Source organism: Amblyomma maculatum, chromosome 4 (assembly GCF_055883805.1).
Source record: "Amblyomma maculatum isolate TAMU_Amacu chromosome 4, ASM5588380v1, whole genome shotgun sequence".
Taxonomy (NCBI): Eukaryota; Metazoa; Arthropoda; class Arachnida; order Ixodida; family Ixodidae; genus Amblyomma; species Amblyomma maculatum.
In genome coordinates, this window is record NC_139347.1 from 91189245 (window position 1) to 91216549 (window position 27305).

At 43.5% G+C, this 27305-nt stretch overlaps 1 protein-coding gene across 1 annotated transcript; it reads right to left on the minus strand.

Moving 5' to 3' along the window:
- Nucleotides 1-524: 524 nt before the first annotated feature.
- LOC146191656 (fatty acid hydroxylase domain-containing protein 2) lies at nt 525-27136 on the minus strand. Its single transcript, XM_084602178.1, has 8 exons — nt 26643-27136; nt 22154-22268; nt 15591-15694; nt 12430-12551; nt 12131-12336; nt 9883-10155; nt 6733-6905; nt 525-4696 (listed from the first exon to the last, which is right to left on the minus strand). The coding sequence occupies exons 1-7, from the start codon at nt 26659-26661 to the stop codon at nt 6746-6748; spliced, it is 999 nt and encodes a 332-aa protein (XP_084458304.1). The 5' UTR covers nt 26662-27136; the 3' UTR covers nt 525-4696; nt 6733-6745.
- Between the last annotated feature and the right edge of the window lie 169 nt (nt 27137-27305).

Here is a 27305-nt window from a genome sequence, read left to right on the forward strand (position 1 = left end):
CCTCAAATACTGCAGAAGAAGTCCTCCTGATACTGCCAGAGAGAGGCTTCCCTACTTAAACAGACTTGTAAGACCTCCTCTTATATTAATAACAACAATAATCAAAAATACCTAAAAGAACCCAGATGTCAGTACTTCCCAGCACGAACTGTCATTGGAACCATTGCAATGCTAGAAGCGATGGTGTCAGTCCATCTAAACAATATAGAGCATTTTGATAAATTACAAGGAAGCCAGATTGGTTGGCAGACGCCTTTGAAACCTCGCAGCCTCGTGTGCATTACGAATGCTTGACAAGAATGAATTATGCTACTGCATACTGGTCATACTTACTATAGCCTACACACTAGTCATGCACATCAACTAGCGACATAAATGTAGCAAGGCAGTTCTCGTGGCAAGGCAAACTTGCACACTTTCTATTCCAATTGCATTCTAGTAGGGCACACTCACAGTATGCTGCATGCCCAAGTGCACAGTTGCAACAGCACAGCAGCAGTAGTCCATGTACATAAAACAAAGGATTGTGCATATTGTGTTTATTTCGGACCGATACATCAGCAACATCTCGTGATAATATGAAGGCAATATAAGAAGTATAAAATCCAACTTGGTGCGACCAAGATGGCCTTTTTAAGTGCTAAATAATCTCCACTGCAATCAATTCATGCGAAGTAAAGCACAGGTGGGAACAAAAACGCTCTCATGCTTCGGCGGAAAATATGTCATTCATACATAATCCCTGCAAGACTTCAATGGCGATTATTCGAAGCCTCATGACAAGTTTGCTACAAGCATAGGGACCCTCAAAGCAAGACCTGTGCAATGCCCAGCATCATAGCAATTGTTCTTGGACCATGCACTCTGGAGAAATGAACGCTGCTCACAGAGCAAACCTGTAACCAACAGCCTTGCACAACTACTCAAAGAGAAGAGCAAACAGTGCCAAGACACATAAATCCACCAATCAGAGCCCCAGGAGCACCTTTTCACATTTATTCACTCCATAATGAGCGCACTCAGCATTCTCTGTTTATACCAGTCTTAAAGTATCATCTTGAAGCCCAACTGAAAATCCTGAGCAGCAAGAAACACACGAGGTAAGGTGGATGGCAGGCATTCCCAACAACGCTAAACTTCGCAGCTTACAAATCATAAGCATGTGATCGAAGGATGCCTGCCTACTGCACCAAGCGCGCACTCATTACTCATGGGGTAGAGACTTTAATTGCTCATTGCAGTGCTCCCCAATGTGAGTATGACATTGTGTTCACCACAACTGGTCCCATGACCAATGTTTCCCATTTGTTGAGCTCCTTGCAAAAAGTAGCGCACTGCACACTACTACATACCGCGCACTACCGATTATCACAGGAACTGCGCAACCCCCTTTGAGCAGTTGTAGACATACAACTGGAGCGGGTCCTTTCTCTGTTGCAGAAAAATGTGTGAATGAATGTATCTGTTGTCCTTTTCTTACTGAAGTGCAAGGAGTACGCAGCCAGCTGTGCTCCCGCCAAAGGCAGCCCCATTGTGCAAGGAGTATGCAGCCAGCTGTGCTCCTGCCAAAGGCAGCCCCTTTCTTCGGAGCAAGCCATGCATGCTTCATATAGCGAGTGGGAAATGGTTTAGTGACACTACCTGCAGCAAACTTGGATCTAAAAGCGATACTCGGAATTTGGTCACACCGCAGTGAAATTTAAAAAGCAGTGCCTACAACACAACAAATCAGGTAAAACGGCTTCCCGATGCACCAGTGTGATCACCGGCTACAAAATATGCATTAAAACACGTGTCCAGAAAGGAACTGAGTTTTTCCATGCTGCAAAGCTTCTAGCAAGCTAGGGCTAATGGCCCCTAAGTCCTTATCTCATTACGCAAATCATGCGGTGGAATGTACAATCTATTAACACATAGTGACCATCACTTCGAAAGCCCCATTAGCTTAGATAGAAAAAATAGCCACATCTCAAAATGTCCGTCGACATATATTATCACAACACTATAAATGACTGTAAAAGACGCTAGTCATCTTAACCAAGTGTCAGAAATTGCTTACTCTTAAATGAATAAAAGTGAAATTTGCCAGCATTTCTTTCCGTTCACAAAATGTTAAAACGTTCGAACTTTCACTGTCAAAAACTTAAAAAGCAAAAAAAAAAAAATAATAAGGTTTTCTTTCAATGAAAGGGTGGTGTTAAAGGTGCTTCGAGTCTCCTTTTAAGGCAAATCTTGAGTGTCCCCCAAATTTGTTTTTACATCCGCCTGCGTTCCGTAACCTCTTGCTGATCATGTCATTAGGAAAATGCCACATGCAGCACATGTGACATAAATTGATTCCATAAAAATGCATGCAACATTGATCACATTAAGCTCACTGCAAGCCAACCAAATCAGCCAATACTCATAATCACGAAGCGTTCCACGAGTGTAAAGGGCACCATCAGCAAGATATCTTCTTGCTTCAATACTAAAAACAGAGGGTAAACAAACTCTGTGCAAATACCAAAATCACCAGAAGAAGCTAACACAAGCTTATGAAATGGTAGAAGCAATGTCCAAACGAGACTGCTTTAGCCATGGGCAAGCAGTTCTTGCCCAAAATAACAGTTGCAGGAAAGCCGGTGCTTCCTGTTAGGCAGAACTAATCTGTCCAGTCCTACATGCAATGTGGCCACAATTAGCATGTTTTGTTACAAGGAGGCATACCTCCTGGCTCAAACAAATACTGCAGTGAGGATGCATGTAGATTTGTATAGTAAGCACCATCTTATGATCTGCAAAAAGTAAGCCTGCTCTGACAAAAGAACGCTTGCTTTCAATGGTAGAGACAATATCTGCAGCAACAAACACTAATGTAGTAAATTATCGGGAACATTAACGCAATCGTCATGTTCTGTGGGTGACACTTTATTCAAAAAGAATGTTCTACACCTAGAAGAAAGCCAAAACCGACCATCATAAAATCTTATAAGTTTAAGTACAACAATCCTATGCTTGCACACAGCCGTGAAGCTGTCTTGGACAATGCATAGGGCCTCCAACGTTAATGCACACCGCACTGAAAGTGGAAGCGATGGCTACCAGTTTCGCTTGCCAAGGACTGAACTTGTGCAACTCCATGAAGATCATGACAGATTTGTTTGCATCAGCCTCTTGTGTTTACAATCTCGTTAAAATCACCTTTGCTCCTGCTGTTGGTTTGTGCTAAAAACCTTGCACGCACAAATGGCCTGTGCCCCATACTCTGCAGTGACAGTGCAAACAAGGGTATTCACATAAAGACAGAGGCGCTGCTTCGAGTAGCCGCCCAAGGTGGTGAGGTGTAGCTAGTACAGGGTGACGCAGTGTAGCCCTCAGTGCAGTAAGCACGAAGAAAAGCAAAGCTCATCTTTTCGTAGCTCAGTGAACAGAGAAAGCTGCCCAACCTCTTAAGTGCTATTGAAGAAAAAAAAAATTTATCTTCGATGCACAGCGTAGTGGATGATTCTACTAAAAACAGTGCTCGACTCTGACTGCATTTAAACGTTGGCGCTCAGCACAACAGCACAGCATTCCAGAAAGTGTGGACACCTAATGTGCTGGTTTCATATTTACTTTTTTGGAATTCCATCTGAACCGCACCTAACACTGAGCATTTTTCTTCAGCTGCATTACCATATCAAAAAAGTGCGGTTTGTCGTGGCTGGAGGCATTTGGTTTGTTAGAGCACTGTGAAAAAAATGATGCTCGAGAGTAGTATGCGGGGAGAAATCATGCCATGCTCCATTCGCAGCTTTTGCATCTGGCTGAGCTTCAAGGAAACAAAATTACGGGGTGAACTCTGAGGTCTTTTGGTCCTACTGACAACCAGGCAAAGGCCCATGGCCACCATTCTCTGTCTTCATTCTTTATCTTCGCACGAGACAAACGGCATCCAAACATCACTACAGCATGCAGGTTTCATGGCTGTGCATGTTATGGAGAGGACGATATGACGTTAAGTACGAGTGGAGCTGCTTGTTTCACTTTTTTTTTCCGGGTGTCAACGTTAAACGTTCACCAGAATAATGGCTGCTGTGGACACACCTAGTACTGTTTATAGATGGCATTTCCTAATACGATGGAACACAAACGAGTGCCGCTTCCACAGCTGAAACCCCAACACTGACCCTCAGCAATCTGTGCAAGTCTCTCTTCAAGCATACATTCCACAGTTTATACAAGCCACTGTTGGTTTCGTCTAGAGGCTACAATCGATCTGTTTGAGCAAGGGCCATTTCCTTTCCAGAAGCATAGTGATGTACTTTGTTGTAATTTTTGTTCCACAAACAGCAACCACTAATACCTGCTAGCTTTCTCTTTTGATGTAGCTTGGATGTGACTGGTTAATAAATGAGGCATACTTTTGCTTTGCTCTATCACCGGGGTGGAGGGAGCGGGAGTATTTGAGCCCTTTGAAAAACATGTAGCAGCGAAAGCATCATTCACGGTGCAGCCTACGTGTGGGACAAGCATAGTGGGGCACCTGCTGGCTTTGATTTTGTGACGAGCACTTTCGAGGTATATATAAAGGTGCTGCATTCTAGGTTATCACAGTTTCCTTTAGCCGTAAGTCAGCCAGTCGAGGCGCCAGGACACTGGGGTCTGCCATGGACAGCAATACATGCGACACGAAAGGCCAATTGCAGCAGGTTGCCACAGATACTAGCAGGGCCTGCAGCAAAAGAAATGGAAACAACACTGAAACTCAACAAGGAACTTGCACAGCTGGTACACGAAAATAATTGACACACTGAATAAGTAATTCATGCACTAAATTTTACATCGCACAGACAACAAGGCACCACAGTGAAGCTCATTAATTCAAAAGCCACATGAACATGCAGAATCTTCAAAGTAGGTGGATATTTTATTTACCCGAAAAAAAGAAAAAGAAAAAAAGTCTGAAAAACTTGCTTGTGTGAGCCCTCTTACTTTATTTATGACCAACACAGATATCCAAAGAGACTGTCAATGAGGGAGTAATCTTATGATGGTTCTTTCCCTTTCTTTGGAGGGCTATGTGACGCCTCCTCAAACATGGTGATTCGGTACTCATTAAGCGGGAAGCGATGATGCAGATGGTGAAGAATATTTACATTGACAAACTGCAAGTTACATATATGGAGTCATACAGATGAACGATAGGAACTTAAAACTATCTGATGCAAAGAAATGACTCTACAGAATCTTACTTTTTCGCTGCGGGCTTAAGTTATAGCTTAGGTGTTGTAAAATGACATGCTAAGCACAGAGCCTCTGCTAAGCACAGAGCCTCTACCTAGACCGCTGTCTTCGGCTTTTCAATGCATTTTTTTTAAAGCTTTTCCAAAATGAAGAAGCTGAGGTGGTCATTCTCAGTGTCTACCTAACGTGACAACTGACGTGTCATCTGCAAGGCTTCTACACAGTCATCAAACCAAAACACAGCTAGTATACTAGAATACCCTCCGGGGGTGATGCACACTCCACTACTGTTCTGAAACCAGTCCACGAGAAAGTCCAAGCTAGGCAGTCATACATTAAACAGTGCGCGGATAGGAGACATGCAACTGGAGGCAAGACATCGCTTTTGTACAGAGGCTCATTCAGAACAATCAAAAAGAGAGGCTAGTGATTCCTTTCCAGTAAGTAGCGGTTGGTGCAGAAATGCATTCAAATTAATTCGCATACCAGGAAACAGGTCTGAGTATACCGGCCCGGGTACTGCCTCCAAACAATGAACCAACTGCTTCTGGAAATCTCTTGAACTAGCAATAGCCGTAAAGACATCATTCAAATCACACTGTCTTCCTCCGATGGTTAACAACTACACAGGACAAAAGCTGCGTCGAAGTACAAGAGAGTGTCGTCTACCCAACACACTCCAATAATGCTCATATATTTTTTTTTTCATACAAGAGGTGATGCTGTATCTTGCTTGAGTTACAGTTTCGTTTGTCCTACGTTCTATGATATCACCATTCTCTTCTCTCGAACCCACACGCCCAATCTCTTTGCTAAAGATAAACAGTCTACACTGAACTGCTGTCTGTGCCTGTTCATTTCCTTCCCACTGCCTATTTTTATGCCCAGTTGCATTGGAATCGGGTTTCTTTCCCACACCCTTGCATACTATCTGGGCCTGGGTGGACTGGCTTGGCGCTGAGGGTGAGCAAGAACAGCGCCTGCTCCAGCAGGCCATCGATGTATTAGGCGCCTAAGCGTTGCGCTTTAATAAAGCCTTCTACTACTACTACTACTACTCCACCTCGATACTGAACACTACTGCAACCACCGTTTGCTTATGTACTAATATGATGCAAAACGCAGGGAACAAGCTTTTAACAGCAGCCACTGAGAAAGCAATGCATGCATCCGAGTGCTTCTAGCACGGCTCACTGCAGAGGAGTGCACGGAGGTGCTTAGGCAAGCAGTGCAGCAAATGCAGCATGCTCAGAGATCCACAACAAGGCCAGAGCAGCATTCACGTTCAATAGCAGTGCCAGAAACCGCAACCACAGTTGACGCACACAAGATACCAGAAGTACCTTTGCATAACGAGCACTGTAATTTTCAGGATGCCAAGGAAGCAAACAATTAACTAGGATTCTGGAAATAAAAATGAACTAGTACTGAGGTCTCACTGCTAGTTTTTATACTAATGAGCGTAATAATACGTAACTTTCGAAAATATTTCACAGGCTTCGAAGCAGCATGCGCAAAGTGTACCTAACAGGTGATGCTACTGGGAGCTCTTCTTTCCTTCATCAGGCCAGAGGTCCTTCAGAGGCGCCAGGCTGAGCAGCATGACATGACGGCGATAGGCAGCTGTGCGGCGGAACTGCTGGTCTGTGCCGTGCAAGCGGTCAAGCACTCCCAGCACCCCATAGTTCTGATTGAACCTGTATGGCCACAAGATGAGTACACATCATGGTCACGAAATTGGCACACGAATAGTATGCCAATATTGCAGAATCACAAAAGCCTTGGTCACGTTTTAAGATCAGCTAAGACAGCTGCAAGGTGAAAAGGAGCAGGGAAAAAAATGGCATGAAACACTAGGCAAATGCTCCATTTCTTCCAGCTTCTTGAGAAGCCCTCCACAATATCTTAACTTAGCGATAATTCACAGTGCCAAAAGTGCACTAATACCTAGTAGTAAAAAAATTGCGTCCGCTTCTTTCAACTCATCATTTACTCTGGCAGCCTACCAAATATCTTTCTTTACACACAACCTCCCTTTAAACTTTGAGTGTAATCATTTTACTATAGGCTTCAGACATGTTAAAATATTGCCAGACAATGTGAGAAGAGGTGAATTTTGCGATTTTTACAGCTGGTTTTTCACCCCAGGATGTTCTTTTGCTAAGTTCATGTATTTTTTACAGACTGTTCAAATATTCAGACCATTCTTCTAGATCCTGCCTAGTGTGAAATACAGGTCAGCGCCTGTATCTTATACTGTTTACCCTTTATTTCAACAACCTCCCAATTTATAAAACGGCGGAATTCATACTGTATGCTGATGATACTTGTACATATTGTCACGGGCCTTCACTGTAACAATATTACTGCCATTCCTTCGCCCCTTGACCTATGCCAACTGGTATGACCTATGCGAGAAATTTCAAGAGAAAATTGTGCAAGAACAAGGACTGTAGTTCTTACATACCGAGGCTAAGCATATAATTCTAACTTGCAGTACAATTTCACAAACACTAAATTTAATTCTGCAAAAACTGAATTTGTGCATTCTAAAAATGCATGAAATCTATTTTACTAGTACATTACAATGGGATGAGTATGCAAATTCAGTGCTTCAAACGCTTATCTGTATAACCGGAACAATAAATCACAGCATACATCTCCTTCCAACACAGTCACTCTATTAATTTATAACGCTGTGTTAGATTCACATATATAAATTATTGTCACCTTGCTTGATGTAAAACAGCGGAATCAAACTTGAGTCATTTCTAATGTACAGAAAGTATGTGTTATAGCAAATTTCTCACATCACTGCAGCCACAGAAAGTTCCCTCCATTAGGCCATAGAGTCTTTAATTAAAATTCTATTTTTCTGCAACAGCTTCCAAATTCCAGCAGGCTGAAAAATAGCAAGAAAATTTCAGTTCTTAAAGGTCTTTAAGATTTTGTCAAAACTTTCCTTTGCATTAAAGTTTTACTCATCAAATTACCAGAAAATGAAAAAATATCCTGACAATCCTGACACTGCTGTAACTGGATACACTGCTAACTTATTTGGAAAATGTAATCCCACTAAAGTAGAAGATATACAGTAAAATCTTGTTAATCCAACCTTGAAGAGAGCTTGAAAAAAGTTTGAATTATCCGAAAGTTCAAATTTTGAATGCTTCTAGAAAACTACCAAAAACCATTTGCATCACAGTAATTTTACATAAATGATTGGACTAATCTATTAGACGTCTCTCTGGGATGAAAATAAGCTGTGACATTATTTCTCGGTTTTGTGCATGCTGTCAGAAATGTGAAAGAGTTGCACCAATATTAAACGTGCCTCCACAGCTCTTTTCGCAGTGTGATGCAGTTGCAGTCATGCCTCTTCAGGAATGGCTGGGTACATTTAAGGAATGATTCACTCCAGGTCACACGAGGCATGCACTATACAGCGGATCTTCAAAGCGCAGCTAGAGCACGGCTGTACAGGGCACTCAAAGAGGAAGATGCACACGGATGCAACCGAGAGAAATGGGCAAAGGTGCAAGAACAGCCTAATGCCATCCCAAAATGAAATTACAAGACCAGTGACGCACAAAGCTGTGTCCAAAATGGAATTGCGGTTCGCGCGCTAAATAGCGGCGGCAGGATGGCGTGAATTTAAGATAACCGAAACTGCAACTATACTGCTGGACTATATTTTGAAAACAGGGGTCTTCCGATCATCATTGTGGCTGCTATAGCGTGCACACATGAGATGCACAGGCGCCACCATTCCATGCACTTCAAGCTAGGGGAGGTCGACTAGGTTGACAGCTGGCTTCGCTGGTCGTACCTCGATGTGACCTCTAGTCTGAATTAACTGGTGCGAGCCCAGCTATGTCAGAATTGACGAGCATCTGACGCCACAGACTTACACGTGTACTGGCCGAGACTGTGCTCCTAGGTAAAATGATCCGAACTTCCAAATTAATAAGATCTGACTGTAAATACCAGCAAGCAGAAGACTTAGCAAATATAAAGCAAAACATTGGACTATGTCACACTAGAAAATCATAATTATTGAACATAAGAAATTTCAACCACCTTGTTACATCAGCGCGCACAGCACACGGACGCCTTGCTTTCTGCCTCCATCGAAAAATGGCCACCGCATTCTCGGGCACAGAAGTGGAGTGCCCTAAGCACTGCACCACCACGGCGAGTTTTAATTTTAAGAAGTACACTGCTGAGGCCATTTAGGTAGTTTCCTCCATAATGATGTTATTGACACATTTTACCCAACAACTATGATGCTCCCAATTAAGTTATATTCTCTAATTACCTAATTCACTGCCTAAATATAATGCAACAGGCATACAATTTTATGCACTGAAACCGAAGCGAAATGTTACAAGTGAAGCACTGCAACCTTTGTGTACATCTAGAATTGAGGATGTTTTTTTTTTTTTTTGTACTTGCATTTGTAATAGTTACATTTGTGCTTCAAATTTGCTAAAGGTGTGCAATTTTTCATGTGTGTGTTCTTGTCCTGGTTGTGCCAATAGGTTCACAACATCACGTAACACCTGGCACTCTATACTGCCGCGTCTGCAACGCATAATTGCGCGTTGCTTCTGCGCTCATGTTTGTGTCAGCCGCTTATCGCAGAGGCTGTGTTATGTTGAGGTTGCTGCTCACTTAAGGTGGTGGTAGTCGTGTGCCTCGGGCGATGGGAAGAAGGGCAGGTGGAAGCCCGAGTGGGCGTTCAGGGTGGACAGCAGAGCCACACTGAACCAGAGCCAGGCCGTAGCAGTGTGGCTGCCCAACAGCAGCACCCCGAGCAGGGGAGGCAGCAGGTTGGAGCACAGGTGCTCCAGGGGGTGGCAGTAGATGGCCGTGATGGCAATGGGGGCCGTCCACTCGTGGTGCTGCTTGTGCACGTGCCGGTACAGACGCGGATGGTGCAGCAGCCTGGAATGAATACGCATTCACATTCTGCCACATATGGTACCAGAACTAGCAGCCAAAAGAACTTAGTATACATCACTCACCCCCATAGTACTCCCTCCAGACTTCAAATATTTTCCCAAGAAAACTTCATAATTGAATTGTTTCCCGACGCTGTTTTGGCTTCAACAACTCAATGATGGCTGCGACGTGCAAGGTGCGTTTAATTCATACGAAACATTAAAAAAAAAAAAATGTCAGCCTGACTGCTGATATGTTGTTTTAATACACTATAATGCTTAAACCAGCCTACTTCAAAAGCTGAACCGACAATAAACAACATATGCAACGGTCATTCTGCCGTATTTTCATGACTCATGTGACTTGCATATCACACACTTATTTACATGTGGTCTACATGTCACATCCATAATCTGAGTGATGAAATTGAAACAGACAGGCTGCGAGAGAAGAAATTCAATACTATATTATGCAGTCATCGTAAACAAATGCTGCGTCATGATGCATTCACTCCGATCTCCTATGCATCGTTACAAAAAAAAGACGTAAAGAAATTAAATGCCTATAAGAACCATTAAGCAAGCTATTACAGAATTAAAAAAAAAGGAAAAACTGGCAGTTTTTGAATTTCTAGCATAAAATCAATATTTTCTTTGGAAATAATATTCTGCTTCACAAACTCAACGGTGTTGGGGAAAACAAAATGTTTGATATAATGCATGCTGCACAATTATATGCATTCCGTAGGACGGTCCTCTCAGCTAATCTGTGGAAACCTTTATAGCTCAAATTTTGCACAGAAATGGCAACTGGTTGGCAATGTTGTTTTGTTGTCACATCCGTTTAGAATACATGCCTGATTCAACCAGAATAATTCGAACACCCGCAACATCTGCGGTGATGGCGAAGCAAGATAAGCAAGACAAGAGGTGGCACCATCTACACGCATTTCAAGCTTGAAAAGATTTATTGCGATACACAAACAAAACTTCCAATTTAGTGCATGTTTGGTCAAACTAAGTTTTGTGACTTATTAATGAGTCAGCATGCGAGTAGGGCATGCAGCAGCATGGCGGAGTGTCGTCTGATGTTTGCTGTTCTTCCCCTTATGCAAAAAACTGCAGTGAGCGCTGCCCAGTCCTGCTCTCATGCTCGCAAAGCTTTTGTGGAATTACGCGTGAATTGGAAATAACATTGCTTTTTCTGTCCAGTGATATCAATTGTAATCCCTGCCCTATGCTTCTTCGTTCAGCCTCCGAGAACCAGTTTGACCAATTATCTTCTATGACTGAAACGCTGTAAAAAAATGAGTGCCCCAGCATCTATGTAGCAAAATGAAAAGGTAAAATACAGTCCTATGTTAAAGATCGAATCAAGCAAGCACCTCTAACAAACTTAATACAGAGCAATACTGCCAACCAAATGTCATTTCTGTGCAAAATTCGGGCTATAAGGATTCAATAGCTTTGCATTCTACGAGACGCATAGAATTATGCAATGAGCAGTATATATATAATACTTGGCAGAAAATTGAATCCCAAAGGAGAAGTTTGCCCAAAGGGCCTTCCTGAGTGGCCCAATTCACTTGTTCAATCTTAAGTTGCTTCTGGGCTCTGTATATAATTTTTTTTTTTATCATGACAATCATGATATAGAATTTGCATGAGGCTGCAGAACAAAATATTGCGAATATAAGGTAGATGAAGAAACCTAAACAGTTTTACTTCTAAAGATCAGCACAGTTGAAAAATGTTTTGATAACAAAAATATACAAAAACACAATCACACTTTTTGGGGCACAAGGCTTTCCTGCAAGTGGCCACACATGCACCAAATAGAGGGCAAGCGTACAGGCCATGAAGGACAAGAGCAGGAAAGATGATATTCAGGTACAACTTAACAAACACACCTCTTTTGTATAAACATTTTCACATTTGCCATGAACACAACAGGACACTCGTTTTTCCCTTCCACACACCTGTGCGAGTAATAGAAGCCCGCCTCCTCCACCAGCACGCAGACAGCCAGCTCAAATAGGACCCAGTGAAAGGTGGGCAGCTGGTGGCTGCGGTCGTAGCCACGCCACACCAACAACTGGTGGGCCACCAGACCAAATGGCAGGCCCACAACCAGCTGGTTGAACAGCACCTGGCGTACAACCCGCCACACCTGCCAGGCACTGACCTGCACCACACATAAAGAGTGTACTGCCTCTCTAGACACTGTTCCACTGCATTGGTGACCATAAATAACTCTCTGCTCATCTGGAGGACTCACTGGGTATGGAGCTGCGTCCTGGATTTTGTACCGCAGCAGGAACGCGGGACGTCCGGTGAGGTCCATCAGTGTATAGAGCCCTCCCACCAGCCAGTATACGGCAAAAGTGACGATAAACGTGCCTGCAAGGTCATTCATGCCTGAACAACATGCAGGTGATAACACGACAAAAGCGAATGCACAGAAGCTTCGTCTTCAACAGTATCATGAAACAGCGATAATGGCTCCCACCTGTGGCTCCCTTGCTCACCCTACTTCACGTATATGCAATTTTACTTGCTTGATCACTCATCCCTTAATATGCGCCTCCATCATCATACACTCTTAGGCTATTGCAGTACATGCAAGACCACCCGCAATAGTTATAAAGCTCCACTTTAACTAAGCCGTATGATTGTGCCTGTAAAGGCTAGGTGTAGTGAGTCTGATTCAGGATCCAAGGGTCCTGAAATCAATTTCCTTCTCACCCTCCCATCTCAAAGGAATTGCTCTGCCCACATGGCCACATCATGCCATCACACAACCTTCTGAGCAATCCATGCCCAGCCATGTCACCTGACAACTACCACCTGCCAGAAGCATGCTTCTAATTTTTCGTTCACAATGCTGACAGCGCCGGATTTTCTGAAGAACAAGGCCTTTATTGCTTTTATATTAAGTAAAGAATTTTACCAAGCTATGGTTTTCCCATTGCGTTTCTCACATCGCATTTAAGTGCATCGGCGGGCACTGTGCTAGAAAGTGCGGTGATACCAGCAAATAATTGAGGCCAAAGAATTTCCAGAGCGGGTGCCATGCAAGGAAGGGGAACGGCGGCGAGGACCTGGGGAGAAGCAGCGCTGGACTAATGAGGACGTCTGGAGGGCATCAAATGAAGCGGCAAGCTGAGCAATCCGTGCCTCTAATTAGGAGATGGTGGAGAACTCAGTTTTGGAAGTGAGGGCGGTGACCGAAGGAGAAGACGCGCCATGGAGTCGGTCAGCTAACTGTGCAAGGCGGTCAAGAGACACGTCATCTGCAGCAGCCAAGATGAGGCAGGTGGACTGCGGCAAACACCCTCAACAGCACACCACTGGAATCGACCGCGATTCCTTCCAGGAGCTACCACATGCTAGTGAGCAGCTGTGATGGGCGGCGGTCTCCAAGCTCTTTGCCGGAGAGGAGCTAAAGGCGTGTGCTCTCGGGCGCTGTGGCGCAGTCCAGAATGCTCTGCTTGAGGTACTGGTATGGGGCATCACACACTGGTGCAGAGATGACGTCTGCGACATCATCAGCCACCTCGAAAGACAGGTTTGAAGGAAGGTGCTGGTATCTCTGAGGTGATGTGGTGAGGATGGAAGATGGTTTCCAAATGGGCAAAACCACACCTGAGGGTTCTTGCACCAGAACGATGGCAGGCGAAGCTGAATGGCCGTGACGTTTTGTGGGCATGAGGTAGCGTCACGCGAAGGGTCGCATGGAGGCGGAGGGTTGACGGGTTCGGTCATTTCCAAGTCCGGAGTCACCACTGTCAATGTCCACGGGGTTACAGCGGGGCACCAGAAGTAGAAGGGCAATGTATCAGGCTTCCAGGACCGAACTGCACGTACCTGTCTTGTGCCCCAAGCCCACGCTGCTCGACTTTATTTTCTTCTTTTCCACATACCACCGCGTGGGCGTTACATCATTTGGATGTGAAAATTCCAACAGAAATATAGTCTCGCAAGGAGAAACCCAAAGTTTTGATGTAATAGCATTAAACACCCCCTTTTGTATAAATATGGCACTGTCAGCATTATGACCAATAAATCACAGGCATGGCTCTGGCAGGTGGTAGTTGGCAGGTGACATGATCGTGCACTGATTAATCATTGGGTTGTATGATGTCACGAGACCCCGTGACATGGCCCATTGCAGATGCTGCCAACTCAGGCTTCGCCTTTGAGAAGGGAGGGTGAGATTGGAACCAAGCACTCAAGGAACCTTGAATGCCAGGTACATGCTACTCTTAGACCACACAGGGACATCAGTACGGCTCGGTTAAAGCAGGGCTTTGTATTTATGTAGGGTGGTCTTTCACATGATGTGGTAGCTTAGGACTGCATGCTAATGAGTATGTGTAGGATAATATATAGGCACAAATTAAAAGATTAGTAATAAACTGATAGCAATGTGCATGCGTGTGAATAAGGATCTGCAAATGGAACTGAAAAAAGGAGTCGTTAATGTTATTGCGCAATACCATTAATGGTGGAGCATAACTGTCCTCCCAATTTTTAGTATGTAATATGTACATGCAACTTCCACTTGCCCACATTCAGGCTACTCACATGGTGACACTTTTTTTCTTCAAACTATGGCAGATCAGAGGAAGGCGTCGATGCGTGTCTGTTGCCCTATTTTTGTCACCTCTCAAGGAGGAACTATGCAGGCCTTGAAGTTTTATTAGATTTCTCTTCATGAGCTTTTGTTGGAGTGTTAAATTCTTTATTTTCCCATGACCATGGCCTACAGAGTAGTATTTTAAAACATGGTGCATAGGAAATGCTACACCACTTCGCCAGAGAACTAGGTTCTTTATAGGCAGATGTGTGAGCATGCATTTAATTGCGGCGTTTATGCTCGATCATGATCTAGTGGCATGAGTACCACTAAAATGTGGTGCTCTTCAGGCACCTGCTTCTCGCAGCTCCACAGGTCATCCACCAGCATAAGAACCTTTGAGGTCAGATGCATTCATCAGTGGTCGAGCCGATATCCTACAGAGCTAATGCTAGTGCTGCATTGCCTTATCAGTACTGTCACTATAGTTTTGCAAGTGTCAACTGTGCTATTGTGGCCTGGAATAACACAGACACTTAACATTACTTGGTGGGCGTGTCCAAGGCTTGCAAGCTCTCTCAACAAGAAGGTACGATAGGACAACATTCCATTCAAAATGGCAATAACTGCACTGGCATGCCAATGAAATGGTAACACCATTAAAGTGGGGTTAGGAATGTGTTGGTAAACGTGGTGAGCTTGAGAACCAACACGTGATGACTGCGAGAGTTCAGCATACTCTGTGACCATCATGCAACCAAATTCATGCTCCATTATTAACCTAACCTTCTTTGCAAGAGAAAACTACACGTACAAAGGAAGAAAGGGAAGAAAGCCACAGGAACAGAAGAAAGACTGACCCCAGACACCCTTGGAGAACTCGTCCCCGCCAAAGAAGGCCTCGACAGCATCCCACTGGCCCTGCCAGAAATTGCCCGAGGCTCCCCAGAAACGCTGCAGATGCCTGCCAAAGGAGATTAGGGGTTAGGCTCAATATCTCCAAACCACGCACATAACATTTCCAGTCAGGTCAGTGCCAATGAAAAGTACTCATGCTACGTATGTTCAAAGGTGCAGTATACACAGAGACACCAGTCCAGCATTACCAGTCCAGCACACATTTTCCAGCTCAACGGATACATGTTGCGTTGTCCCCTACGTGGCGGTGGCAACGTCACTTGGTTTCTGCATTCGGCGCAAAGTACATCCTCCAGAGGTGTCGCTGCTGTTCACTGTCTTCCCCCTGTTGAGAATTCATGGCACCAGGATATGTAAAATCTGGCGCTCAGAGTAACAATGCTTTGTGGTGTCTTCTCTGTTTGTCCTTGCCCTTCTTTTCAGTTGTGATTTTACAGACATGTGTAACCAACTAGAACCGAGAACGTGATTTTATGCTAATAGTGACCCACTATGCACCAGGCTGAACAAACTGATCACCAGGGCAAGAAAGCAGAAGGCCTGAATACAAATTCAACAGCTGGTTTGGTTGCCTCCTGCAGTTTAACGTCTCAAAGCGATATACATTAAGAGAAACATGGTAGTGGAGGGCTCCGGAAATTTTGACCCCCTAGGATTCTTTAACATCCACAAACGTCGCACGGTGGCACCTTATTTCTGGCTGTCTCTTTAGAAATTAAAGCACCTTCCATTAGCGTTGCGCCTAGTTGCTGCACTGAGACTCCACTATAAGCCACAAAAAAAGGCAAGTGCAGAATGTTGAGTACTTGAGATGTTTGGCAACATATGAAGCACCATATTTCACTTTATGATGCATTAATGAACAATAATGAACAAGCTTCTTCTCACATGCGAGAAAACAGGCCAACCCTGCCATTCTCCTTAACAGTTTAGTTTAGTCTATGGAGTTGAACGTCCCAAAGTGACTCAGGCTATGAGAGACACCGTAGTGGACGACTCCGGAAATTTAGGGGTTTTTTAAAGTGCACTGACATTGCACAGCACACAGACGCCTAGCTTTTCGCCTCCGTCAAAAAGTGGATGCCGAGGCTGGGATTTGACCATTCCTCTTAACAGTACCTGATGATATGCCATGGAGGTTCAAGAAATGTACAAAGGTGCTGACGAGTGCGGTTAAGAGGCAGTAAGTAAACCAGACCATCACCAAACAGCTACTGTGCACAGCAGGATATCTTAACTCACACCCTTTTCTTGGAAGCCATTTTTTTCCCTGCTAGAGAGAGAAGGCGAAAACAACCTTTTTCAGTGTTCTTCTAGGTTAAATTCAGAGTGCACAATAAGAACAAAGAAGGGAACAGCTACATGGCAATGTACTTACTGCCAACAAAATTTATTTCCATGACAAAACACACACACAGGCTATATAAAGAGAAAACAAGCAAGCGCAAAATGGCACTGCCACCATATTTTTGCAATTCTGAGTGTGGCTTGCACGCCACTTTTCTAATCACAGAGGCATTTGAAAGTATCCAGTTAATTCATGACCTGCTCAAAAGGACAATTAGCCAAAGCTGTTTGCATGTGCACCAGTGAGAAAAAATTATGAGCAGTGTTTAACATTTTTTATTTCTGCACAAATGTTAAAAACTGACACTCGAATGTAGATACACTCAACTGCAGATATAAATAAAACAGCAGCTCTAGCAAATGCAAAGAACAATTACAGTTCGCATGAACTGACGGAAATTTTCGCATGAAGTTCGAAAATGTTCGCATGAATTGACAGTTAAGAAAAAACAAATCTGTCTCCAGCAGGAACTGAACCACTATCCCTCTGAACCGAAGCCGAGAGTGCAAGCCACTAGGTCACGCAGATCTCGTGAGAAACTGATCGTAATTTTCCTTATCTAGCGTGAGGATAATAGTAGCAATGACAATGATGAAGCAGTAGGGGATCATGATAATAGTAAATGATGACAATGGTGATGCAGTTAATGAAAATGGTCCTGTAAAGAATTCCAGCCTTCAGCAGACTTAAGCACAGCCCTGTAATTTTTATGCACAGAAGCAAATACACACACAAAAAAATTGGCTGTGGTTTAGCTTTGGTTAAAAAGATTGACGTCAGCGACCATGTGTCTTGCCCCGCAGCTGCTCACTTAAACTACTTTTCACATCTTTTGATCTTTGACCTTGACTTTGGCCTTGACCCTGGTGGGAACACAGCTACCTAAAAAGGTTGTGGCTCAAGTTTCAACTTGACCTCGAAGCTGCTTGAAGGTCATCGGAAGCACACAGTGACCTTGGCTTTACCTCAAGTAGTGAAGCTACCACTTCAAAAGCAAATTTCAAGGTCTCACCACACGCTTGCCTGCACTGAGACTGGTGTCCTGCAGTAGCTGCATTTAGCAATCGGAGGAGTTTGTGCAGACAACAATGGCATATCTGCTCGTGTACTTGGTCAGCTAAACTTGCCTGTCTACCGTTATATTATTTTGTATTCAGACTTCTGCGACTGACATATTTTCAACAAGAAGTACAAAACATCAGACTGTTAAGGCAGCCTCAAATGTAAGCCACCAACTATCGAGAATGGTAAGGAGACCTCTCTGTTGGCTGCTGCGAGTCAATTTAGGCTACACTCATTGTGCTTTGGCAGATTGATCAGCGATGAAAATTGTGCAGCGCACATGAATTCTTTGTATGATATCTTGTTTGCAATCCACCCGTTATAATAAATACACCATACAAGAAAATTACCACCAGAAATTTCCTTTTGGGAGAAAAAATAGTGTCATGACACATAGTACATTACATTCAGAAATTCACTGAAGATTGAACCAGTCTTCTGGTATGTTTTGGCTTAACTGCGGGCTAATATGCAGATACAAAACAAAGTAAAAAGAACAGCTCTTCACATAAAGTGCTGAAAGTTTGCCCATCTAAGTTTAGAAACATTACTAACATGCAGAAATTATTTCATCAAAATTCAAAAAACAACAAAGTAAGTAATGAAAGCTGGATCCCCTTTAAAAGCGACAAGTATAGTTTGGAAGAATGAAATTAACAGTACTAGTAGCAGCCTTCTAAAGCAAACAAAATATATTTCTTATTTCTGCTTGCTGATAAATTAAACCAATCAATTACACAACTTCTAAATTGGCGGACACCTGCAAAAAGGTGTCAAACAAATTGCATTATCATTTTGTACTATGTTCTGTTTTCTGGTATTTCCTGCTTGCAATTTTCCACTGATCGACCTATACAGTTGTTATTGACTGTTGGAAATGGCAAATAACAGCAAAATAAGAATTTCTCTGTGAGTGAAGATGAAATAAACTCAGTACATATAAAATGTACAGGTAGGGACAAAAGTCTCTGGACCGTACATCTGACGATTTTGGACTATAACCACATCGTAAACGAATTATCAGCTTATTTCTATAGCACACGTGAAAGAACTGAAGTTCAACTTTCACATCGACAAGTATGATCCGAGAGTACTGGCCAGTACGAAAGTTATACGTTTCGGTTGCAGTTTGCGTGGTCCACAGTCCCCGATAATACATATACACTCAGTATTACTTTCTGACAGCCATCAGAATCACATGCTCTCCAGGACAACCGGAAAGTAGTTTCCTTGCATATGTTAAGAAATCCTCGTCCCGCAAAAGATTACAAGCCCATTTCATTCATCAAAGTACAGGAAAACAGGTCTTTCGCTGCAACATGGCAATCTTTGGGTAATCTTCTGACAATTTTCAATATGGATTCTGAAAGAACTCCTCTGAAACTAAACTGCATAATTTTGCTAATAACTTTTCCTTTGCAGTTGATCACTGCCATTCATTTGCTGGGGTGCTTGCAAGTGAGCGCTACAAATTTCTGATGCTCAAGCCAGCACACCAAATTTTGGCCTTACTGCTGTTAAAAAGATTGAATGCTTTATGCCTGACCATATTTTGTAAACATCAAAGAGTACAATTCTGTATGCCCTGTATGCATCAGCATTCTTGAAGGACGTCATGAAACTGCTAGAAACTTTTTCTTACCATGTTTGCGAACACACACACACACACACACACAAAAAATATAACAGGGACAGTTTCAGGGACCCTGTGTCCTGTAAGCTGTCTCGTACACAGGAGTGGTACTGGAATAATGACTCCATTCACCCTTCCTTTTTTTTTAACTTCCTGTAATGCTTGTTCAAGCGAGCCTCTTCCCGCCACCCCACCGGCTTTTCTTTCTTTCAGTTCCTCATGCTGCAGTTCACCGATTGCACAATTACTGCCATTCCCACCTCCGTTTTTTTTTTTTTTTTCTCAGGGCTTAGTCGCTGGTTCCTTTGGCTCGCTTGACATTGTCTCTCTGCCTGCTTTTCAAGGTTTTTGTCCCAACCTTCGTTGTCACACCACACAACCTGTAGACAAAGTTGCTCATTAGATACGTTTTCTCTCAGTAGTGCACTTCTAGCTTTCAGTGCCATCTTTCGCGACTGTCTTGGGTATTCGCATCAGTGATGGTGGATAGAGTGATGAAACGCATTCCTTTTTTCGACACCGTAGTTGTACGGACCGAAACGATAGTAAACCAAATACAGCTTGTGAATTATTACTCTTACCAGTAATTCTAATCAGTTCCTTGTTCCACCCAGTCTTCACGTTTTAACACTTGAGAATCACTCTTGGCATAGTTTAACTTGCCAAGGAAAATAAAACATGCAGTGATCGCTAGGGACAAAATGTGAAATCGACTTATGGAATCATCTTTGTGCTAAGTTCAGATACAACAACTCATGAACAGACCGGTTAGTTGCTGCCAAAGGTGGCTTTCCCACCATCAACGTCGCCTTATCATTCTGAAGTCTCAGTCATCAAATTGCATCTGCTGGCACTGCATCTCATACGACCGCTATGCACGTGCCATGTGACACATGTGAATCATTACGACATCTTTGAATGATAGGGAAATAAAGTGATTTGCGTTACATGTTTTTAACAGATTTATCATTTCGTTTTTGAGTTGTACATGGTTATATATTTATTTATCTAAATATGTAACTCAACTTACGAACTATATGCTATTATTTCACTGCCTACGAAGCTAAGCTCTTGCACGGGCCAACTTTCTTAGTGCCACAGTGCAGTGCAGCGGGCATCCGTGTTTGGGATGAAACAGCCAGACACCAGAGGTTGGTGCTATGTGGCAATACATTTTCCTTAGTTATAGTCATCTTTTTTCAAGGACAATTTTTCAACACGATTTTAATGTTTGCGGTATGCAGTAGCACTTTGGATTAAGCGAAAAGAGCGCTTTACAAGCAGCAATAAAAGAAAAAAATAATGACGGTAAGTTGCCAGCAAAAGTGGGTTGGAACCGTACCGGGAACAGGTTTGGAACTGTTCCTCTGATTTGTTCCAGTTCAGGTCAGTTCCAAGATAGCGGGAAAAAAATCGGCTCTGTTTTGGTTTTCTGTCCAGTTTCAATTCAACACCCTGTTCAGAACCTCTTATATTCTTCCACTGTGCTCTACCCATATGAGTAATAAGCACGTCATTCCTATTTTTCAAGTGGCTTTCCCCGATCCGTATAAAAACCAGTACATTTTCAATTCAATTAATTTCAGAAAAAAGAAGATTTGTTCTCAAAGTGACAGCTCCTTTGAAGCTGGAGCAACCGGTACCAATTCATGGGATAGGGAGCCCGAAGGCATCAGTACAGGAGCATACGCAATGCCAGCATTGAACGGCACCAGCGGAGCTGCCATGGCCCTAATTTTGCGAGGTCAAGGTTTGAACTCCCAACACCTATCTGCTGACAAACCTACCTGATTGGTGACCAGCACTTCCAGAGAAGTTTTTTAGTGGTGCACACCAACAGCAGTGCCAAATCCAAGAACTATCCTACATGTTTGTAACCGCAGTAACAAGAAACAACAGCACAGCCTCCATATGTCATAGACAGCCATCAGATACTGACGTTCCCTCACAGCTGTATGTCAGTGCTCTGTCTGCAGGTAAAGTGTATGGACAAGGAAGAAAGGGAACAGTCATACCGAACCACCGAAATACTCGGGAAAACTGCATGTTGATATTGGTTACACCATACACCTGAAGCCATCGCCTAATCCTGTGTTATGTGCTACCTGCCTTACACGGTCTACATGTATGGGGGGCAAACATTGAATGCGTTTGAAAGATGACAAGCTCGGCTGACTTCGAGCTCAGATCATCTAGATCAGTGTGCACATATACTCTTGCATCACTCTCCAACAGCATGCAATCAGAACTTCCACTCTTGACACATGCTAGGCTTGTACACAAACGTGGACAGACCTCCGCCTCAGCCCAGTGTCAAAATGTATACAATGAGCCCTCTCTACGGCCAGCCATGCCGGGGGGCACAGAGTGAAAGCTCATATCACAGCCCAGAGATTAAATTAGGCAACTAATTGCACTTGAAATTGAATTGCAATTGAAATTGCAATTGAAATTGCACTTGCCAAGTAAGTGTGTTGCTTCCTGCCACCAGCACCACGAATGCTGTGCCAAGGATGAACACAGAGCTCTTGAGAGAGGACAGGAGCTGTCCACGAGGCTCCTCTGCAGCAACTCGACCTGATCACACAAAAGAAAGGCCACATACCGGAGCAAGTGAGACAACAAAAAGGAGCCACCAGCCTGTCTCTCTGCTACAGCAAATAGAGAGCATACAGAGCCAATACTACTGCAAAGACAGAGAGTTTGAAGGTTTATTTCCACAACTGGTGTTGTGAGGACAGCCATGGAAAAAGCTGTATAGACAGCTTGAGAGGTCCTGGCTTCCTCTTACAGAGCAGCATTGACGGAGTACAACATCAAACAATATGTGAGGAGAAAAAAAAAACACATATGTTCGGTACACAGAGCTCTTCCAAGGCAAAAATGCACAGACAACTGCATAGGCTGGCTATTCGGTGTGATTGCTAACAAAATAAATTTCATTTCGTAAATAACATGTCTTCCTGCATTTTTTTGGGGGGGGCTTCCTTTCCCCACTCTACACAAGCATGACCTTGTTATATTATTGTATTAAAACACATTCACGTAAAAATTGCCCAGGATGAAATCGCCATGAACATGCAGGCATACACCAAGTGTTTTAAGGAGGTCCACCAAACAATTTTTTTAAACACAGGCTTTTTGAAATATGAGGATGGCTTTTGCAGTAAAACTGTAACAGAGCTGGCAGACATCAAAAAGCAGGCGAGTAATGTTATTCAGTTAACTGGTTAAAGAGGCCCTGCATGCTGGGCAAGCATGTGGTTTTTATTCTAGGTCTATAGAGTATAAGACCCTGTGGTGCCCGAGCACCCTAACGATAGCTGAAATCGTAATATTTGCATCTTCAGCAGGAAAGCGCATTTTGAGCCGATGATGTCAGAAGGCATGGGCATCCAGTTTTAACTCTGTTCCTTTGTACTCAGGAACTGGATCTAAAACGGGATGTGTGAATGATAGGAAACATTTTGCAAGGGTCAAATTTTTAAAATGAAGGCATGAAAGCAATCGAGAGCATACCGGAGTAGCCAGAGGTAACACTTTATATTTAACCTCAAAATTTCACAGAGGTGAGCACTGCATACGCCGCTCAGACTGCACCATGAAGGAAGCAACAAAAAAGAAAATCCAGGTGACACACCTCGGCCAAAAATGTGAGGAGAGAGGCCAAACAAGTGGCTAGGTTTGGAAGAGTCAGCGTGCCTTCCAATCCTGTCAACAAAAAAACATCGAGAGAGCTTCCTTTGCGAAGCTTGTCATCTACAGCGTGTGCAGGGAAAGGCGACTTTGTCAAAATGTGCAGCTGTGCCTTACTGGAGAGAAAACAACTATATGCAAGGTTGTACTGTGCATGCGCAAGGAAGGCATAGTTCTGGTTTGTAGCACCCAATCGAGTGAAACATATCTTCGCCCCATCTATTTCGAATTTTTTTAAGTAAAAACTTTCATCTACACGCTTGAATTTCAATAATTTTCTTTCATTGGTGTCAAGAATGCACAAGGAATCCACTTAACAAAAATAATAGGCGGCGATTAAATTTTTCGATGCCCCTTTAACTAATGTCTCATAATTTTGTGTATTACACTTATGTGTCTAGTTGCAAATAAAGATCACCAGCTGGTCATTAGTAAGAGCTATATCAGATTTTAGAATTTAAAACACTCGATCACCCTCAGCACTGCGACTCAATAAATTTTGGCCCCCCCCCTCTCCAAAAGATTCGTGCTTTCGAAGAATCCATGCTCTAAGCAACGCCTCTAGGGCCATCACGCCACCATGCAAGTGCAATGTCCCCTTCTCGACCCCACTTTCAATGCAATGCATGGCACTGCTTGCTGCTCCAGCTCAGTTGGTAACGTAGGCCAGGTTGCACCTTCGCCATGGAGTGACAGTGCTGGGGTGCATTGCTCAGAAAGCGAGTTTTTTAAAAGCACGCATCTTTCGGCACGAAATAGGCAAAATTGATTGAACCGCACCACCACGGGGCAAGAGCATTTTTGAAATTCCAAACATTGATATGACTATTATTAATGTATAGCAACAAATTTTTTATTGCTAAAAGATGCCGAACTGCAAGAATTGGAAAGATATCACAAATTAGTTAGCCAGCTTACTAGTTAACATTCACTTTTTTTCTGATGTCCATCAACACAGGTAACATAGTGCCCCAAAAGCCATGTTTTAAAAAATTAACAGCAGGCTTTCTTGAAAAAGCTGGCATGCTTAAAGCATAAATTATTGCATGCTAAAGAAACAAGAACAAGGTTTTATTAACACTCCAGCTGAGCACCAGTCTTCATGAGCAAAGACACTAATAAACTTTTGAACACGGCAAGTAAGTGGATGGCAGTGCTCCTATTTTTATTTGCTGATCACGTTTTCACTGCTTGTGTCTTCTTAGGTGTGTTCCAGCTAGTTAAACTTTTAATCCTAATGCACAAAAATAATGCAAGTTTATGTTTTGGTAAGATCATGGTTGAAGCAAAATGGCAGTGCAGGCATCATTCTGTTAATTGTGCACTTGTACAAGTAGAAAACGGGGCCTGAACAGTGAAAAAGATGATGAGCCAGACTGCCTGTCTAAATAAAGGCAAAGTGCTCAATGAAAAACAAGGTTGGAGTAGGGTGATCAGTAAAAAGCTGCAATGTGGTTACTAGCACAAACAACACAGGGGAAAGCAAAGGAATCATGAGACACAGTGCTAGACATCAGGGAAAGCTTTGATATTTGTTTTTATTGCATACATAAATACATAACCACAAATTGCAAGGCTCATGTACCAGCACAGCAAGCAATCACAAAACCTTGATGCATGTGCATTTTTCCAGATATGCAATCTCTTCTTGGTGATAGCTACTCATGAGGCACGTGCTTATCTCTCACTTTTGGATACAAAAGACAGCACGTCCTCTGTCAACCAGGGGCAGATTTAAGGGGGATGGGGGGAGAGACCCCAAGAAATTTCACATATCCGAAACTATTCCGAGTCCCATTTTGTAGACGAAAAATGTCCTCTTTTCCCGACTTTTATACTTCGCTAGCTGCTGTTTTAATCTGTGCAAGAAATAGATGTTTCAAATGGTGCTGCCCTCACAACCCAACTACTGAGCCATATCAGTACTCCTGCACAATCGTAAAGTCAGGTGCATTTTCAAATTCCTTTCTTTAAAACAACCCTTTGCATTTGTGGCAGTGGTCAGTCACATTACTACTCGCCATATTTTTCTCAGACCTTCCATCCCTCTTCTCCTTTTTTCCCTCCCTTCAGTGCCATCCCTACTGCAGCTGCAGAAAACTGAGCGCTGCCTATTTAACCGCTCTGCCTTTCCGTTGTTCTACTTGCTCCGAACTGCTCTTCGGTGCTCACACAATCTTTCGTTGAGAAAACACGCAGTTTGTATGGTTGATGTAGTACTTGATACAACACAGTGGAATTATATAAATCACAGCGATGTTGCAGTCAACAAACCACATGGCATGCCTTCAATTTTCTTTCCGTCATTCACCATGCGGCATATCTTTGACAGTTTTTCCCCTGAGTGCAAAAATGAGTCATTTTAACAATGCAGAAGGTTGTCACGCTTTGAAGGACCTTTGAAGGCTTGAACTCCAGCAATCAAAATTGCCTACATTTCCAAGCCTCAGTGACTTGCCCCAGGTGCCTTGCACCAATAGCATCAATCAATGTGGACATTCACCATGTTCCGCGGGCCAGCCCTCTGCTGGCTCCAAATGGAATCTGGCACCTGGCAGAAATGTGTCCTTCTTAGAGCAGCACAGGCTTTTATGTGGCTTGTGCACAATATATATCCACCACACTGTACCATTTATATACTATCACAGGCCTCAGCAGCTCGGCCACATTGTGTGGGAAGCAGACAGAAAATCGAGTCGCGCTTCTTGAAAACGGAGCTTTCGTTCAAATTTCGCCAAGCTGAAAGCAGCACCGAAAGGCGCATGATATAATGGGAAGTGAAAGTCCACGCGATGGCAAGCACAATTAATTTGACGGCCGCCATATCTTACACGTCGATATGTGAAATGGCGATATTGTCCGTTGAACAATACTTAGTAACACCTAGACGAGCACACTTCATTCGTATTTGAATTCATGCTCGTGTCCCGTATTATATCTACGTCGTCTCTTGCACCTTATTTTTGTCGCAAAATTTAAGATAGCTAAGCCAGTCGCCGAAGGTTAAAGGGCCAATAAAAACAGCAAGACTTTTTTAAATTCATATATTTAGTGCATGCTAGCATTTTTGAAGAAATAATAAAAACGTTATGCTAGGCAGTCGTCCAACAGCAGCCTCTTCAATCAGATGCTGGCTGTACTGAAGAGCGTTGCGCAATTTGCGCCCTCAGCAGCGTACAATACATGAAGGAAAAAAATACTTTCGTGATTCACAAGGTCGCCCAGGAAAGCGCAGCGAAAGGGAAATTGCATTACCTTGTTGTTGCTCCAACATGATGCGAGATTATCCCGAAACCAGAGGGACGATAGAAATTTTTTGAGCAACTCGGTGCAGCTCAAAGGGGAGACGACGCGGTAGCAGTAGCACTCTGCGTCAGCCTGATCGCTGCCAACCTGGTGAGTCAAGCTTGACTCCTCTGCTGGGTTGCCGAAGTGCACAGGTACTAGTATGCTGCTGACAGCTAGAATGGTATCAGCTGACCGAGATATATCTCGGCAACACACCGCCAACCTTCCCCAACACAAACGCTTTCGCTTTCGCACCTTTCGCACTCCTCTCACGTGACCCTACGTCAGTCGTGTGAGCAAAATAAAGAAACTAGAGTTATAGCGTTACAGCTTCGGTGATGCTTCAGCCATGACAACACTAGGGTGGCAAGGATACTTGAACTCCATGACTAGAACCAGCGCCGCTATGTACGGCCATCCAAGGCAGAATGAACGCAACGGTGCTTCGTTTGGTCACGGTCAACGCGGTAACGGCATAGGTAACGCTACGGTACCGCGCGGCTGCTGTAAAATTCGCGATCGCCGCTAGAGGCGCGCAAAAACACTTCAAAATCGAAGGATGGCAGCTCCTGCTGTCACTCCCCTCCTCCACGCTGCTATCCTATTGCTTTCGTTTTTTCCACGCCCGCT